This window comes from Pantherophis guttatus, chromosome 3, assembly GCF_059756535.1.
Source record: "Pantherophis guttatus breed Tessera chromosome 3, ASM5975653v1, whole genome shotgun sequence".
Classification (NCBI taxonomy): domain Eukaryota; kingdom Metazoa; phylum Chordata; class Lepidosauria; order Squamata; family Colubridae; genus Pantherophis; species Pantherophis guttatus.
In genome coordinates, this window is record NC_142065.1 from 2550690 (window position 1) to 2569435 (window position 18746).

The 18746-nt window shown below is 48.3% G+C and overlaps 1 protein-coding gene across 1 annotated transcript in view; it reads right to left on the reverse strand.

Annotated features, from left to right (window-relative positions):
- Nucleotides 1-5085: 5085 nt before the first annotated feature.
- Nucleotides 5086-18746, reverse strand: part of TM9SF4 (transmembrane 9 superfamily member 4) — a 46232-nt gene continuing 32571 nt past the window's right edge. Inside the window, exons 11-18 of the mRNA XM_060692705.2 lie at nt 18292-18373; nt 18107-18182; nt 16908-16991; nt 14943-15118; nt 13585-13648; nt 9937-10056; nt 8480-8569; nt 5086-7122 (exon numbers count right to left, since the gene is read on the reverse strand). Coding sequence (XP_060548688.1) covers nt 6973-7122; nt 8480-8569; nt 9937-10056; nt 13585-13648; nt 14943-15118; nt 16908-16991; nt 18107-18182; nt 18292-18373 — 842 coding nt within the window. The 3' untranslated portion in view covers nt 5086-6972. The remainder of the gene's footprint in view (nt 7123-8479; nt 8570-9936; nt 10057-13584; nt 13649-14942; nt 15119-16907; nt 16992-18106; nt 18183-18291; nt 18374-18746) is intronic.

Sequence of the window (18746 nt, forward strand, 5' to 3'; positions counted from 1 at the left end):
CGCCTTGTGTGGGTTTTTTTTCTTTTCCTGGAGTCGGGGCAGTTCGAGGAATTACTTAGCCGCGTTAAGTAGCATCCACCCATCCATACGGCAACCGGAATGGGCTAAGGTAACGTTCTACATTTAGGCAAGAAAAACCAAATGCACGGGTATAGAATCCGTGATGGGGAACCTATGGCACAGGTGGCACGGGGAGCCCTCTGCGGGCACACGAGCCGTCGCCCAGCTCAGCCCCACCCCGCATGCACGCGCGCCTCCTGCCGGCCAGCTGATTTTCAGGTCTCTGCCACGCAGAGGGGGAGGGTCGCGCGCACATGCGGGAGATGGGGGGAGCACGGGGGACAGGGCACCTCCCCCTTGCGGCCCGTTTTGGGACCAAAAGCCTCCTGGAACCAAAAATGGGCTGTGCGGCGTATGGTGACCCCCCCTGCTTTCCTGGAGCCTGGGGAGGGTGAAAATGGCCTCTCCCCACCCCTCTGGAGGGCGAAAATGCCCTCCCAGAGCCTCCGCACGAGCCCTGTACTTACCTGACATCCAAAACGGGCCCTGTGGAGACTCCTGGGAGGGGAGGGGAGGCGTGGGTGGGGCCAGCCGAAAATCAGCTGGCCAGTGGGCACATGCGCGCTGAACCTGAGCTAGGGCAACAGTTTGCGTGCCCGCAGATATGGCTCTGTGTGCCACCTGTGGCATGCATGCCATAGGTTTGCCATCTCAGGGAAAGAAGATATGGAATAGAATAGAATAGAATAAGAACAGAAGAGTAGAGTAGAGTAGAGTAGAGTAGAGTAGAATAGAATAGAATAGAATAAAAAATGGAATAGAATAGAAAGGACGTTGATCTTGCCTGACACGTCTCTTCTCAGTGTACTGCTGGGGAATAGAATAGAATTAATAGAATAGAATAGAATAGAATAGAATAGAATAGAATAGAATAGAATAGAATAGAACAGAACAGAACAGAACAGAACAACAGAATAGAACAGAGAATATAGAATAGAATAGAATGAACAACAAAAGAAAGAACAGAATAAGAAAGTATAGAATAGAATAAAAAAGAATAGAACAGAACAAAACAGAACATAACAAGAAATAATAGACTAGAATAAGAAGTAATGCCACAGAACAGAACAGAACAAATAATAGAACAGTGCCAGTGGCGCACTAGTAAAAGTGCTGATTTTCAATAAAGCAACTTTTGCGGATCGAAATAACGGGAAGTGTGGAAGCCAATGAAAATGAATCGAAACGAACACCAGGCTGGCATTTGCACAAACGGAACCAACCGGCCAGGAACGGAATGGCTGTTTCAGCTGCTTCAGGGACACACATTTGTCTCTTAAAAGTTGTGCAGCTGATGGTTGGCAGTCGGCAGCCCAATCACACCGGGTGTAAGGTTTGTGGTGTCCTTGTTAAGGGGAAAGGGTGATAACAGGCTTTGGAGCCCTGTATTTCCAATCAAAGCGTCTACCACAGGCAAACGCAGGCAAGTCCTTGGCTTATGACCGCAGTTGAGCCTATACGTTGCTAACTGAAACATTTGTTAGGCGAGTTTCCCCCCATTTTACCACCTTCCTTGCCACAGTTGTTAAGTGAATGGCTGCAGTTACATTAGTAACCCGGTCGTTAAATGAATCTCATTGACTTTGCTTGTCAGGTCGCAAAAGGGGATCGCGTGACCGTCATAAATAGGAACCAGTCGTCAAGCACCTAAAAGTAAATCACACGAACTTGGGATCCTGCAATGGCCGTAAGCGTGGAAAACGATCGTAAGTCACTTTTTTCAGTGCTGTTGCAACTTCAGACAGTCACTAAATGAACTGTCGTAAGTCGAGGACCGCCGGTAAGGGTTTGTTTGCCATGGGCACATTTATGAGAACCGAAGTCTGCATCCTCATCTTCCTTCGTGCAAGTCAAACACAGACATTCGTTTAGTGACTGCTTGAAGTTACAACGGCTCTGAAAAAAAGTGACTTAGGTGGCGTTTTTCACACTTACGACCATTGCGGCATCCCCGTGGTCACATAAAACCTAGACGCTTGGCAACTGGTCCATATTTACAACGGTCGTAGTGTCCTGGGGGGTGGGTGGGTCACGTGATCCCCTTTTGCGACCTCCTGACAAGCCGAGGCAATGGGGGGAAGCAAGATTCGCTTAACAACCGCATTCTTCACTTAAGAAACCGCAGGTCATTCTGTGGCGAGAAAGGTCGTACCGTGGAGCAAAACCCACTGAACCACTGTCTCGCTTAGTAGTGAGAATTTTGGGGCCAAATATAGTCGTAAGCCAAGGACCATTTGGAAAGACAGCATGAATTGAGTATCATTCTGATTGCCCAAAGCAGTCTAGATATTATCCCAATCTCGATTAAAAACCTGCTGGAGAAATTCTAGGATGATCATTTCCTTCTTAAACCAGCATAAATCACTTGTACTCCAGGAAGCCTGTTTACCCCAATGACCCACGGTGGCGCAGTGGTTAGAGGGCAGTACTGCAGCCTGCTTCTGCCGACTGCCTGCAATTTGGCAGTTCGAATCTCACCAGGCTCAAGGTTGACTCAGCCTTCCGTCCTTCCAAAGTGGGTAAAATGAGGATCCAGATTGTTGGGGTGACTCTGTAAACTGCTTAGAGAGGGCTGTAAAAGCACTGTGAAGCGGTATATAAGTCTAAGGGCTATTGCGAAGGAAGGAAGGAAGGAAGGAAGGAAGGAAGGAAGGAAGGAAGGAAGGAAGGAAGGAAGGAAGGCATGGTGACCCAGTGGTTAGAATGCCGTATTGCAGGTTAACTCTGCCGACTGCCAGCAGTTCGATCTTGACTGACTCAAGGTTGACTCAGCCTTCCGTCCTTCCGAGGTCGGTAAAATGAGGAGCCAGATTGTTGGGGGAAAGAGGCTGACTCTGTAAGCTGCTTAGGGAGGGCTGTGAAGCATTATGAAGCGGTATATAAGTGCAAGGGCTATTGCTTGTGAAGGAAAGAAAAAGGAAGGAAGGAAGGAAAGAAAGAAAAAGGAAGGAAGGAAGGAAGGAAGGCATGGTGACCCAGTGGTTAGAATGCCATATTACAGGTTAACTCTGCCGACTGCCAGCAGTTCGATCTTGACTGGCTCAAGGTTGACTCAGCCTTCCGTCCTTCCGAGGTAGCGCAGTGGTTAGAATGCAGCACTGCAGCCTAATTCTGCTGACTGCCGGCTGCCTGAAATTTGGCAGTTCAAATCTCACCAGGCTCAAAGGTTGACTCAGCCTTCCGTCCTTCCGAGGTGGGTAAAACAAGGACCCAAATTGTTGGGGGCCAGAAGCTTGGGAAGCACTGGGAAGCAGTACGTAAGTTTAAGTGCTATTGCTAATATAGTCCCAAAGGTGCTATTTTCTTTTCAGGAGGCAACTGGACTTTCGACTTTTTTTTTTTCTTTTGAAGGCGTTTCGCTTTTCATCCAAGAAGCTTCTTCAGCTCTGACAGGATAGTGGGGAACGTCAGAGCTGAAGAAGCTTCTTGGATGAGAAGCGAAACGTCTTCAAAAGAAAAAAAAAAAGAAAGGAAGTCCAGTTGCCTCTTGGAAAAAAAGCACTTTTGGGACAATTACGGAAGGCTGAGAATCTCTACAGACCCCAGGATAAGCGTTTCTCACCCTGAGCGACTTTTACCTGTGCTGGCTGGGGAATCCATACAGTCCATACAGCTCCAAGTTGCTCAGGTTGAGAAACAGGGTGAAGCCAAAGAAGGCAGTTGGAACAGTGGTGAAATGAAAAATTTGTTACTACTGGTTCTGTGGCCGTGGCTTGGTGGTGGGGGGTTAATATGACTGAGTGGGCATAGCCAATTTTTTTTTTTTTTTAACTTTTAAAACCATTTTTTCTACCACCTCTTCGGCTGAAGAGGTTGTAGAAAAAATGCTTTTAAAAGCCTTTGACGATCCCAGCTGAGCTGCGCAATCATCAGAGGCTTTTCTTTACTTTTAAAAGCATTTTTTTTTCAGCCAAAAAGGTTGTAGAAAAAAATGCTTTTAAAAATAAAAGCCTCTGATGATTGCACGGCTCAGCTGGGCAATGGGGGAGGGGGCGGGGGGGCAGGGATTTTTGCTACCGGTTCTCCAAACCACCCGCCTCCATCGTTACTGGATCGGGCGACCCGGTCCGAACCGGGAGCATTTCACCTCTTGAGTTGGAAGGATCCAAATCCTTTTGCAGCCCCAATTTACTCCCGAGGACCCAGCTTGTGGGGGCAATAAGCTGACTTTGTATAAAATATACAAAAGGATGAAGGCTATTGCTTAACGCATTGTAAGCCGCCCTGAGTCTCCGGAGAAGGGCGGCATATAAATCAAATTAAAATAAAATAATAATAAAAAAAATAATAGGAAGGATTCAGGATTTCCCAAAACAAGCATTTCTCCTCAATATGATAAGGTGGCAATGTTCTAAAAATACAGGGGGGCTGCTTAGAGCAGAGGTCCCCAACCTTCACATAAAACCATCCCATCTCCCTCCCCACCTCCTAGTACCAGGCCAAACCAGAACAGTTCAGGAATCCTGGCTTAGATCAGGGGTCTCCAACCTTGGCAACTTTAAGACTTGTGGACTTCAACTCCCAGAATTCCCCTAGCCAGCCACAAGTGCACAAATCTTAAAGTTGCCAAGATTGGACACCTTTGCAAAAAAAAGGCTTCTTTCTTTCTTTCTTTCTTTCTTTCTTTCTTTCTTTCTTTCTTTCTTTCTTTCTCTTTCTTTCTTTCTCTCTCTCTCTCTCTTTCTTTCTTTCTTCTCTTTCCTCTCTTTTTTTTTAAGGAGTCCACAAGTCTTAAAAATTGCCAAGGTTGGAGACCCCTGGCTTAAACCACCTGGTACGTACCCCTAGGAAAAGCGTCATCTCCACCCTACTCCAAGATGGAAATGTGATTTATCAATTAATTGACCCAACGTTAGCATTCCCCCGATTTAAGCAAAATCTCCCATTTTACAAAAACCAGGATACGCGCCCGCACCCCGTTTCTGCATTCCGTCACAAAGACTAAAAACTTCCCAACGGTGACGTGAACCGTTTCTCGAAAAGTCGGACCGTGGCAGGAGGGTTCGAAAATATCTAACAAAGGCGCCTCGGACAACGGTGGGTTTATTTACATTTGGGCTCAAAAACAGTACAGTTAAAAATACAGCGTGGCTGGAGCAGGTCCAGTGGGGCAGGGGGAAAACGACCCACTCAAGTCAAACTGAAGTTCACCCCCCCCACACACACATATACAAGGAATCCCTTGGCCCAACCTAGGTTCTGGCTGATGTGACCTCGGGGTGGTCAGCGATGGGATGGAAAAGGCCAAGAAAGCCTGTCCAGATTTCCTTGCTTGAGCCTTTGGGAGACCTTGCATCCATCTAGGCAGGGCAAAAGCTGGGGAGGGGGGCAGAGGAAGGGAAGGGATGTGAACGAGGTGGTCACTGGTGAGAAATTACATTTTTTAAACTTCTTTTTAAGATATGCTCACAGGAAATGGAAGCCTTTCCTTCCACGTAACACATGTAGGATCCAGGCCCCCCAAAAAATTTGAGTTTTTTTTTTTGTTTAAAAAAAAATCCTCAGATGAAAATACTGTGTGAAGTGCTCTAGGTCTCAGTGGGGGGTGGGGGCAAATCTTACCGCAACTTGCTTTTATTTTCTTTTTCCCCCAGCAGTGTTAAAATTAAAAAAAAAGAAAAGAAAAACCCACATTCTTGTTCACACAGAAAATGTCCAAAGAATGTCTTTAGTGGTTTTTTTTTCCAGCAATTCCAGCGATTTGGGGTGATTTTTTTTCTTTTTGCAAAACTCCAGCACAAGCAAAATTTCGAGTTTCCCATATTGAATTTTTTTTTTCAGCGTCAGGATAAAGACCGGTGGGCGGGTGAATTCATTCCCAAGTCGCGCTCCCAAAACGGCGTTTGCACAGAGACCGATAAAAAGAGACGAGGGACAGAGGCTGAACGGGGGAAAGGACGTGGCTCTTTGCCCAGGCTGGCTGGAGAGGAGGGTGCAGGGGAGGGGAGCATGGTTTTATGAATACCTGGAGAACCGAGGGCAGCGATTCCTTTCGGAAATGCAGGGCTGGCCCAAGTCCTTCCCTTGTTTCCCCCCCCCGATTGCCAGAGTTTTCTCTTGAGCCACGGACTCCTTGGCACATGAACATGGCAATGTCACTCGTCTGGTGGTTGTTTTTTTGGCTCAGGGTCTCCCATCTTATCATCCAGACCTTTTGGGGAGGAAGGATCCCCCAAAAATCTCTCCAGAGCTGCATCCTCAGATGTGCTGACGTTTTCAAAAGCAACAGTCCCACATCCCTTATCGTTCTTCCTGTTAAAACTTGAGAATGCCATCGCCGTTTCGGCACAACTTTTTCGGCACGAAAAGAGTCCCGAGACGGGCAGATGAGAAGTTTTATAGAGTTTGAATGTCCCTTCTGAAAAAAATTGCACTTATCTCGCTCGGAAATAGCACGTCTGCAGCTCCGGATAGAGGGTTGCTGGTTTAACCCGAGAAAACGCCAGCAAACCAGTTTTCGGCATCCTCCTGGCACCGCAGCGTCCGCCATCTTCAGCACGGGCCTAGCAAAAGGCGGTGGGAGAATCTTCTCTCCTCCTGAATTCCAGAACGACCGCTGCAATCGTGAGCGACGGTCGAAAAGTAGACAGAGGAATATTCATTGTGAGAGATGGACTGGCGTGTTTTTTGTTTTAAAAAAAATCCCCTAGATCCAGAATAGCGTAGAATTAAAAAGTAAAGAATCTATACACCCTTCCCTCCAGGAGATTCCCCGATTCCATGGATATTGTGCCAAAAATTACATTCCAAGAGTTCAACTTTTGTTTTCGTTTTAAGTTCCTGCGTCCTGCTCCCGAAGGATCTTTTTTTTTTTTCCCCCTTGGGAGAAACAGGAAAAAGTTTCCCAGATTCCTTCCTAGGAGGAAACCAAAGCATGGCGGTGAATCTGTGCCATCGGGTGTGCCGGCGCCTTCAGTCTATTTTCACCGCGGCGTAAATTTTACGGACAAACATGTAGGCTGCATAGAAGCCAATAGTCCCCGTCAGGAGCCAGAAAGAAAGCACCATGAGGGCGGTGTAGCCGAAATACAGCAAGGAGGGGATGAATTCCACGATGTCCAGCTGGAAGAGAAGAAAAATGGGAGTTTAGAGGAGGAGAAATTAGGGGGGTCAGGAGAGCATTAGCTCCCCTTCAGGGACACAAAGAAGGACTAGAGGGGACAGGATAGCAGTCTTCCAGTATTTGAGGGGCTGCCCCAAAGAAGAGGGAGTCAAGCTATTCTCCAAAGCCCCTGAAGGGCAGGACAAGAAATGATGGTTGGAAACTAATTCAAGGTGAGAAGCAACCTGGAATTAAGGAAAAACTTCCTGACAGTGAGATCGACCAACCGGTGGAACTGCTTGCCACTAAGAAGATGTGGGTGCTCCATCATTGGAGGTTTTTAAGAAGAGACTGGACAGCCGTTTGTCCAGAATGGGATAGGGTCTCCTGCTTGAGCAGGGGGTTGGACTAGATGACCTCCAGGATCCCTTAAAGCTCTGTTATTCTGATGCCCTCAGCAAGCGCTCTACATGGGGCTCCCCTTGAGGAGCACCCGGAGGCTCCAACTGGTCCAGAATGCGGCCGCGCGGGTGATTACGGGAGCGACGTGGAGTTCCCATGTAACACCTCTCCTGCGCGAGCTGCGCTGGCTCCCAGTGGTCTTCCGGGTGCGCTTCAAGGTGTTGGTTCTCACCTTTAAAGCGCTCCATGGCTTAGGGCCAGGGTACTTACGAGACCGCCTTCTGCTACCGATAACCTCCCACCGGCCAATACGCTCTCACAGAGTGGGCCTCCTCAGGGTGCCGTCGGTCAAGCAATGTCGGCTGGCGGCCCCCAGGGGGAGAGCCTTCTCTGTGGGGGCACCCACCCTGTGGAATGAGCTGCCTCCTGGAATATGACTGATCCCGGACCTCCGCACTTTCCGCAAGGCCCTGAAGATGTTTTTATTTCAGCAAGCCAGCCTGGCCTGAATAGGTTTTATAGGTTAGTTTTTAATTATATAGCTTGGGGTTTTAAATTGGGAGGCTGATTAATTTAATTTATTTTTAGTTATCTTAACTTTTATATTGTATGTTATTTTAATTCTCGGCTGTTCACCGCCCTGAGTCCCTTCAGGGAGAAGGGCGGTATATAAATTCAATAAATAATAATAATAATAAGCCAGAAATATTGTCCACCTTGAAAAATGTGGCCGCCTATTGATACTTTTGCCATCATGTAACATTCTCCTCGGCTTCTATGGGTAGTCCTCAATTTATGACCGGCCCCAAAGTTCAAAGTTGCAATGGACCCACCCCTCAAAAAGGAACTTATGACCCAGATTCAAAGTCCCGACATCCGCCCCTGCAGTCATGTGACAACATACCATAAAACAACATGACATAACAACACCATAACATAAAACGTAAGACATGACAAAGCAGAAGGAAAGAGGACCTTATTCACGAAGTAGAAGATTGCGTAGATGAGCACGTAGAAGGCAGATCCTCCGGACACCAGGAAGGTTCTCCACCACCACCGATAATCCTGCCAAGATGAGCAGAACCACCTTGGGTTACAGCTACTCCTCAAGTTACAACCATTCGCTTAGTGACCGTTCGACGTTACAAAGGTTATTGAAAAAAGGGACTTGCAGTTACGACCGCTGCGGCGTCCCCATGGATCACAGGATCTCAATTCGGGCACTTGGCAACTGGTATGTCTTTATGAGGGTTGCAGCATGGCTTCTGACGACCAAAGTCAATAGGTAAAGAGCCGCGGTGGCGCAGTGGTTAGAGTGCAGTACTGCAGGCTACTTCTGCTGCCTGCCGGCTGCCTGCAATTTGGCACTTCAAATCTCACCAGGCTCAAGGTTGACTCAGCCTTCCGTCCTTCCGAAGTCAGTTAAATGAGGACCTAGATTGTTGGGGGCAATTATGCTGACTCTGTAAACTGCTTAGAGAGGGCTGGAAAGCACTGGGAAGCGGTATATAAGTCTAAGGCAGTGTTTCTCAACCTTGATAGCTTGAAGATGAGTGGACTTCAACTCCCAGAATCCCCCAGCCAGCAGCACTGGCTGGGGGATTCTGGGAGTTGAAGTCCACCCATCTTCAAGCTTCCAAGGTTGAGAAACAGTGGTCTAAGGGCTGTTGCTATTGCTAAAGACAGATTCACATCATGATCTCACAATTTACTTAACAAGGGCAGTGATTCGCTTAACAACTGTAGCAAAAAAAAAATGGTCATAAATGAGGCGCAATGCTGCACTTTAAGCACTGTGCCACTAGGGCTCATAGGAAGGAAAAAGGAAGGAAGGAAGGAAGGAAGGAGGGAGGGAGGGAAGGAAGGAAAGAAAGGAGGGAGGAAGGGAGGAAAATATTGCAGTAGCACTTATATACCACTTCACAGTGCTTTACAGCCCTCCCTAAGCAGTTTACAGAGTCAGCCTCTTGCCCCCAACAATCTGGGTCCTCATTTTACCCACCTCAGAAGGACAGAAGGCTGAGTCAACCTTGAGCCTGGTGAAATTTGAACTTGCAGTAATTGCAGGCAGCTGGTGTTATCTTAACAGTGCTTTAGTCTGCTGCACCACCAAGGCTCTGTCTCTCACCAAATTTCTTCTATGAGCCTCAGAGTGTCTCTACTACCCCTTCTCCCACTGTTATGGTAAAGATTTTCTGCCCAAGTTCCTTCTCTGGATCCCAATCCATAAGACTTTGACTTAGAGGATAACTTTATTGTTACTTTAAATGTACAGTAATCGGCCTACATTAAAATGAGAGTTTACACACACCCAGCTCTGCGAGACCCAGAACCATCCCTGCCCCTCAGAGGCCCGAGATTCTGGGGTCCGTGCTAGACCTGGGTTCCCCAGTCCTGCGACACCCCCACCCCCCCACCTTCTCCCCCCTTACCTCGGCACAGAGCTGGAAGTAAACCATGACGATGCTGATCTGGGAACAGGAGACCACCAGGATGATAAACACCAGGAATAAGAAGCCAAAGAGGTAGTAGAATTGATTCTCCCAGATGGCCTGAATCGAAGAAAGGCGAACAGACATTCAAAAGTCTTGGTCATCACCTCCAAAGCCCTTCGTGGCATGGAACTGGGCTACCTGAGGAACCATCTCACACACACACACAAACACACACACGCCCCACTCTAGAAGAAGGAACCTGATGAGGTCCCAGCAGGCCAAGGGAAGGGACTTTTCTGCTGTGGCCCCTGGCCTCTGGAACAGAATAGGAGACTTGGAAGGGACCTTGGAGGTCTTCTAGTCCAACCCCGCTTTTTTTCTGCCCCAGCTACGTACCCCAAAGAACGCAGCACACACAAAGCCCGTACAAACCTTAGTTTACGAATTAAGGACTACTAATGAGCTTTCTTAGTAGTTGTTCGAACACAAGTACAGTTTAAACCAGTCTTTTCTGAACAAGGGCTGTTAATTTAACTTCATTAACAGCCGAAAGGAATCCAAAGAATAACAACTCAGTTCTGAGGCACAGTATTTCAGATAACCGTAATCTTACTGTGGTTGGCAGAATGCCCAGAAGCAATTTGCAGGAAAACTGACGAGAGAGAAACAAGAGCCGAATCAAACATTTCTGGAATCAAGACGGGAAGGAATATGAATGAAGTTGTTTCCTGCAAATTGCTTCAGTCGGCGGTCCTCCTTAAATAGGCTAAGGGAGTGGCCAATTAGCCCCAAGCCTTACTCTCGAGGAGACCTCCTCCTGAGGAGCCACTCCTGCCTTTTGGCTGCTCTGTGCGCCCGTGCATCGAGAAGAGGCTCCTCCTCTTCTTCCTCTTCACTTATGGGAGCTTCTGGAGGTTCTGAAGGCCCTGGCTGAATCCCCACCTCTGGCACCACATCTTCTCCAGCCTCCTCACTGTCCGACTCGAGTGCCAGCTGCACAGGCTGCTGGCTCAGCACCACCAGCCTCCTCGCTGTCGGAATCAGCTACTAGCTGCACAGGCCGCTGACGGGCCACAACACTACTTAGGCAGGAAACCATACACCACTTCAAACGAATTGTTATCCAACATCTTCTTAAAAACTTTCAGTGTTGGGAGCATTCGCAACTTCTGGAGGCAAGTTGTTCCAGTGGTTAATTGTTCTAACTGTCAGGAAGTTTCTCCTTAATTCCAGGTTGCTTCTCTCCTTGATTAGTTTCCATCTGTTGCTTCCTGTCCTGCCTTCAGGTGTTTTGGAGAATGGCTTGACCCCCATTTCTTTGTGGCAGCCCCTCAAATATTGGAGCTCTTGCTATCATGTTACCCCTAGTCTTTTCTCTTCGTTAAGACCAGACACACCCGATTCCTGCAACCGTTCTTCTTATGTTTTAGTATCCAGCCCCCTAATCATGGACTACATAGACTACAATAGTAGAGTTGGAAGGGACCTCAGAGGTCTTCTAGTCCAACCCTCTGCTTGAGCAGGAGATCTTGTACCCTTTTCAGATGATTGTCCAGTCTCTTTTTGAAAGCCTCCAGTGATGGGGCACCCACAGCTTCTGGTGGCAAGCGGTTCCACTGGTTAATTGCTCTCATCGCCAGGAACTTTCTCCTTTAATTCCATCCTTAGTTTTCATCCGTTGCTCCTTGCCCTGCCTTCTGGTGCTTTGGAGAAAAGGTTGAGCCCCTCTTCTTGGTGGCAACCTCCGAGATATCGGAACACAGTGTGCCCCTCAAGGCGAGATCCGCACCCACCACTTTGGCCTCCCGGAAGGACCTTAAACCCTGGCTCTACTGGTTGGCCTGGGGTCCTGATGGGGCAGTTCATTGCTGGAGGTAGTTAGTGGATTAAATCATCCCACTGCAAGCTGGTTCCTATCTCAGCTAATTTTATTAATTTTAATGTTAATACAGGTGGTCCTCGATTTAGAGCCATTCGCTTAGTGACGGTTCAAAGTTACAAACAGCACTGCAAAAAGTGACTGACTGTTTTTCACACTTAATGACCATCGCAGCATCCCCTTGGTGACAAAATCAAAATTCAGACTCATATTTATGACGGTTGCAGCGTCCCGGAGTCACGTGATCCCCTTCCGACAAGCAACGCCAATGATTCACTTAACAACCATGTGACTTAACTTGACAACTGTTGTGAATCGCTTAACAACGGTGGCAAGGAAGATCGTAAGACGGGGCAAAATTCACTTAACAATTGTCTCGCTTAGCAGCATCAATGTTGGGCTCCATTGTGGTCGTAAGTCGAGAACTGCCTGTACTTCGTGTTTCGAATTGTTTTTGTCATGGTGTAAGCTGCCCAGAGTCTCTTGATAGCGAGACGGTCGCTATATAAATTTAAATAATTAACTGATTAAAATAGAGAAGAACTTGTACAGTTGTCCTCGACTTACGACCACAATGGCGCCCAACATTTATGTTGTCCAGTGAGACGTTTGTTAGTTAAGTGAGCTTCGACCCATCCTATGACTTTTCTTGCCACTGTTGTTAAGTGAATCACTGCCGTCGTTAACCGAGTCACATGGTCGTTAAATGAATCTGGCTTGCCCACGGACTTTGCTTGTCAGAAGGTACCGCGAAAGGGACACTGCGACCGTCATTATGAGACCACCTTCTGCCACCGATAGCCTCCCACCGGCCAGTACGCTCCCACAGAGAGGGGCTCCTCCGGGTGCCGTCGGTCAAACAATATCGACTGGCAGCCCCCAGGGGGAGAGCCTTCTCTGTGGGGGCACCTGCCCTTTGGAACGAGCTCCCCCCCGGAGATACGGAGGATTCCGGATGTACGCACTTTCCGCCACGCCCTCAAGACTTTTTTATTCCAACAAGCTGGGCTGGCCTAACTCTTTTAATTGCTAATTTTAATACATTTTTAAAAAAAAGGGGGGGGGGTGTTTTAATGCGTAAGGGCCAAATTCATCTACTATGTTTTGAATTGTTTTTTTTTTTTTTAAATTTTATATATTGTTATGTGTTTTATTTGGCTGTTCACCGCCCTGAGTCCTTCGGGAGAAGGGCGGTATATAAATCTAATAAATACAAATTAAGTGTCAGTCACTTGTCAAGCATCCGAATGTAAATGACGTGATCCTGGGGATTGCTGCAATGGTCGTTAAGTGTGAAAAACGGTCCTTGGTCACTAAGCAAATTGTTGTAAGGTATAGGATGTCTGAAGCTGCCTTTGCAAAGGGTGTTACGCATTGTTTCTCAACCTTGGAAGCTTGAAGATGGGTGGACTTCAACTCCCAGAATCCCCCAGCCAGCGCTGCTGGCTGGGGGATTCTGGGAGTTGAAGTCCACCCATCTTCAAGCTACCAAGGTTGAGAAACACTGTGTTAATCTCTGCTCTTGTGGGTATTTTATTTCTGGCCAGGAAGTGCAGTGATCTTTTAGCTTTTTGATTGTCTCTTTTGAATGGTGTGTAAACGTGGTTCATCTCTATGTGCCCGTTGATGGCCGTTTTGTCTGAGTGCTGCTGGCTTGGGGATTCTGGGAGTTGAAGTCCACCCATCTTCAAGCTTCCAAGGTTGAGAAACACAGGTGTTACAGGGGGCCGGGTGGGGTGGGGTGGGGTGGGGTCCACAGGACTTACGCTGAAAATGAAGAAAAGTTCAATAAACATGGCTCCAAAAGGCAGGATTCCAGCCATGAGGATCCTATGAAGGAAGGCAGGAGAAAAGGGTCATTATGGAAACAAGGGAATCTGGTTCGAACAGATTCCTCAACTGCGTCAAGCACTATTTTATTCCATTGTTTCAAGAGCAGGAGGCTTTCTTGAACTCGGCACCCAGCTAGGTAGAGTCAGGATATAAAAGCTATCCTTTCCGCTCTGCCGAATTCACTGTTGTTATTATTGTTAATTGTTAAGATTTTTATCCCGCCTTCTCGAGTGTACGTCAAGGCGGCAAGAATATCTATAATATGCCTTCCTCCTCCTGTTTTCCCTGCGACGACAGCCCTGTGAGGTGGGCTGGGCTGAGAGAGAGAGAGAGAGAGAGTGATTGGCCCGAAGTCACTCAGCTTTCAAGACTACAGCAGGACTAGAACTCCCCATCTCCTGGTAATTGGCCCAATCACCCAGCCGGCTTTTATTCCTAAGGTAGAACTAGAACTCACAGTCTCCTGGTGAAAGTCAGGTTTCTGTGCCTAAGGTGGGGCTAGAATTCACTAAAACTTGTAAATCGCCCAAGGTCACCCAGTGGGCTTTCATGCCTATGGAAGGACTAGAACTCCCTGTCTCCTGGTGATTGGCTCAAAGTCACCCAAATATCTTTCATGCCTAAGGCGGGACTAGAACTCACCGTCTCCTGGTGATTGGCCCAAAGTCACCCAACTATCTTTCATGCCTAAGGCGGGACTAGAACTCACCGTCTCCTGGTGATTGGCTCAAAGTCACCCAGCCACCTTTCATGCCTAAGGCGGGACTAGAACTCCCTGTCTCCTGGTGATTGGCTCAAAGTCACCCAGCCACCTTTCATGCCTAAGGCGGGACTAGAACTCCCCGTCGCCTGGTGATTGGCCCAAAATCACCCAACTATCTTTCATGCCTAAGGCGGGACTAGAACTCCCCGTCTCCTGGTGATTGACCCAAAGTCACCCAACTATCTTTCATGCCTAAGGCGGGACTAGAACTCCCCGTCTCCTGGTGATTGAGCCAAAGTCACCCAGCTGGCTTTTATGCCTAAGGCGGGACTAGAACTCCCCGTCTCCTGGTGATTGAGCCAAAGTCACCCAACTATCTTTCATGCCTAAAACAGGACTAGAACTCACCATCTCCTGGTGATTGGCCCAAAATCACCCAGGCGGCTTTTATGCCTAAACTGGAACTAGAACTCACAGCCTCCTGGCTCTTAGGCCGTCCCCTGCACCACTATCCCAAGCTGGCTCTGTTATGACAGCTATTCTAGTCCCTGTCCCCAACTTACAACGAAGTCGCCCCGGAAGACTCACCCAACGAACCGGTTCATGTACCACCTCTGTTCCGGGATCTGCCTTGGGATCTGATTGGTCCGGACGGGATTGTCGTAGGGCTGCTTGCGAAAGCCGAAGTAGTAGCCCAGGTACACCAAGGGCAGGGAAATGCCGAACCACATGCAGAGCAGCGCCAGCATGGTGGGAAACGGGACCTGGAAAACAAGACGCCGATTCTCGGACAGTAGCCACGCAAAGTCTCCCCAGTAAGTTACAGGTATGTGTAACTTACACTCACCCCACCCCCCCTCCACTGCTAGGAACGGCTCAGACCAGGGGTGAAATCCAGCAGGTTCTGACAGGTTCTGACGAACTGGTAGCGGAAATTTTGAGCAGTTCGGAGAACTGGCAAATACCACCTCCGGCTGGCCCGAGTGAGGTGGGAATGGGGATTTTGCAATATTCTTCCCCAGCCACGCCCACAGAACCGGTAGTAAAAAAAAAATTGGGATTTCACCACTGGCTCAGACTGTGGTTTCCTTGGCACACCGAACCATTAACTCACCACCTTAGCTATGGCACACCACAAACTCAACTAAGATACACTTTTTTGGATACTTTCTATCTCCAAGGTGGCTTTTTCTAAAGGCAACTGGACTTTTTGTTTTTGTTTTTCCTTGAGGACGTTTCGCTTCTCATCCAAGAAGCTTCTTCAGCTCTGACTGGATGGTGGGGAAGGGAAGGATTTATATTCTTTGCAGTCATCTGGTCGTTTGCACTCTCTCTGAGAATCATTGAGGCCACTTGGAGGCTTATCTATGCCCTCGGAGTCAGCTGAATAGTGCAAATGGGTGTAAATGAACTTTTCAGCAGTTCCAAGGTTCCACGCCCATTTGCACTATTCAGATGACCTTAAACACAGATAAACACAGATAAGCCTCCAAGTAGCCTCAACGACTCTCAGAGAGAATGCAAACGACCAGAGGACTGCAAGGAATATAAATCTATCCATCCTCTACCATTTCAGTCAGAACTGAAGAAGCTTCTTGGGTGAGAAGCAAAATGTCTTGATTTATGCAGACGGCTGGTCGTTTGTATCCTTTTAGAGAGTCGTTGAGGCCACTTGGGAGGTTTATCTGTGTCCTCAGGATCCCGAGTGGTGCAAATGGCTGTGGGGGCTTCTTGGAACTGCTGAAAGGACTGTGTTGTAGACCGGAGATAGTGTTGTGTGGATCGTGGCTGATTCCGACGACGAGGAGGCTGGTGTGGTGTCACGCCAGCAGCCTGCGCAGCCGGCGCTCGTGTCGGACAGCGAGGAGGCTGAAGAGGATGTGGTGCCAGAGGCAGAGACTCAGCCAGGGCCTTCCAGAGGCTCCTTCAAGTGGAGAGAGCGAAGTGGAGGAGCCTCTCCTCAATGCTCGAGCACGCAGGGCTGCCAAAAGGCAGGAGTGGCTACTCAGAAGGAGGAGGTCTCCTCGAGAGTAGGGCTTGAGGATAATTGGCCACTCCCTTAGCCTATTTAAGTCGCACGCAGCTAGTGCTTTCTTGCTGGAAACAACTAGTATTTATTATCAGAGTATTTTGGTTTATCATATCTTGTTTTCTGGGCTGGTTGCCAACTTTTGCCGGTCTTGTTTATTCTTGCTACTTAATAAATTTGATAAGGACCATTGGTGTGTGTCAATATCCTCGGAAATCCGGAGCTGGGCCAGAACAGATAGATGATGTTGTATCCCTCCCCCTCTATTGAGAGAGCTCTGCTCAATTTGAACCTAGATGGCTTCAAGAGCTCTCAGAGAGAGTGCAAATGACCAGATGACCACTAAGAAATAGGATCCACCCTGCCAGAACCGATGAAGCTCCTTGGGTGAGAAGCGACATGTCTTGAAGGAAAAACCAAGGAAGTCCAGTTGCCTTTTGAGAAAGCACTTTTGAGATTTCTCTCTCAGACCCAAACCATTCGGAGGAGTAAACCCCACAGGGAGTAGCCAAGGAGAGACTTACCGCCCCCGAGGAGTGTTTGCCCCAGATGAAACAATTCAGGACGAAGCATATCCCAAAGACGACCCCGGGATACAGCATGGCCGTCTGCAAGGGAAAAGAATAAACCAGGTTTAGTGGGCTCCACCTGCTGAGATCCTCTGGTGCCGCCCGTTTCTGTACCAGGCAGCTATAAAGGGCTCCAATTCTTAACCCCCAAATACAGGTAGTCCTCAGCTTACGACCTCAACTGAGCCCCAAACATCTGTTGTTAAGCGAGACATTTGTTAAGTGAGCTTTGCCCCCTTTCACAGTTTTTAAGCGAATCACCACGGTTGTTAAAGGTGTAACAAAGGTGTTAAGGGAATCTGGCCAGGACCCCACAAGGCCTCCTCCTGCTCCACCACCTCTTCACCCCACTCCCTTCTAGCACTGATGAGGTTACCTAGTTGGGCCATGAAATGTCTACAAGAAAACAAAGAAGCTCAGAGACCATCAATTCTCCTCCTCCCCTTTTTCTGCGCTTTCTCCTCTTCCTCCTCTCTGCAAACCCCCACTCCCTTCTACAGTAGTACTGATGATGTTCCCTAGTTGGGCCATGAAACATCTGCAAGGAAACAACCCAGCTCAGAGAGCACACTTGAAACCTTGCAAATATTCTTTTCTATTGGAGCCTTATTTCTGTTTTGGTTGAAATCATCTTAATGTCTGCACTCCAAACTACATTCGTTCCAGTGCTGATATAAGGAGGAGAAGAGGGGACAGCTGGCAAGAGGACGCTTGACTTTTCACCTACTTATTTTCCCTGAAGATAATATCCCCTAGGAGATGGGATGGGAGGGGGGACATTCCTGGGAGCTGAAGTAGTAGATATGGGGGAGAGTGATTTGGAAGATGGTCAATGAGATGCAGAGAATTGGGGAACGGAAAGGGAAGTTTTGGGGTCAGGAAGTCAATGTTGGCTACGACATAATCGGGGACAGATTGTCGTGCTTAATAAATGAAAGATTTCATCAAAGACTATTTGTTTGGAAATGCAATTTATTTGAGACACCGAAACCTGACACTTAACCTACCATCACTTGCAACAAGCTTTCCCCAAGAGATTTTCTCTCCCTGTCCAAGCCCAGTTAGACCCCATCTTTCTGTCCTGATCAAGAGCCCCCCTGTGCCCCCCAAAAGCCCCCTTCCCCTCCCCACCCAGAGGCAGCAGCTCCACTCACACAGAAAGCGCCTTTTTTCCACCGATGGCCTTTGAGTGTGCGGTACAAGCGGCCGGCCGAGAAGCCCCCGAAGACCCTGTGCGTCGCGCAGGGGAAAGAAGACAGCAGGGTTATCTCCTGTCCCTTTCCAGACACCCCCCCTCCGCCCCAAAAGAAGAGGTGCCAGGCAGCAACTGCATACTCACCCCATGAACATGAAGAGGAAGCAGGCGGTGGTCATCAGAGCCCCTCGGCTGGAAGGAGACAGCATCCCCAGCATGGCCACAACTGGAACGCAAGAGGGAAGCGTCAGGACACAAAGGCTGCTGTCCTGGGGGTTGCATAAAGCCACTGGCAGGCCAGATGTCAGTTTTGGAAGACAGTTTTCTTTTTTTGCTTCTTAACTGCCACATATTTTAGCTGGGGAAGTTGGGAGGGGGCTGTTGTTGGAATGGTAGAAAGTTAGTCATAACAACATTCCGTGTTCAAGGACTTTTGTCTGTGTCTGATGGAGACTGCCAGAAGATGGTATCCGGTTGAGTGTGAAGAGTTGATTGGACAATGTGATGAACTTGTGGGTGTGAGGCAGGGCTGTGAACTGTCAGCTGGGTGTGGAAAACCTGGAAGCTTTCAGATTCGGGTTTTCCCAGATGTGCCAACA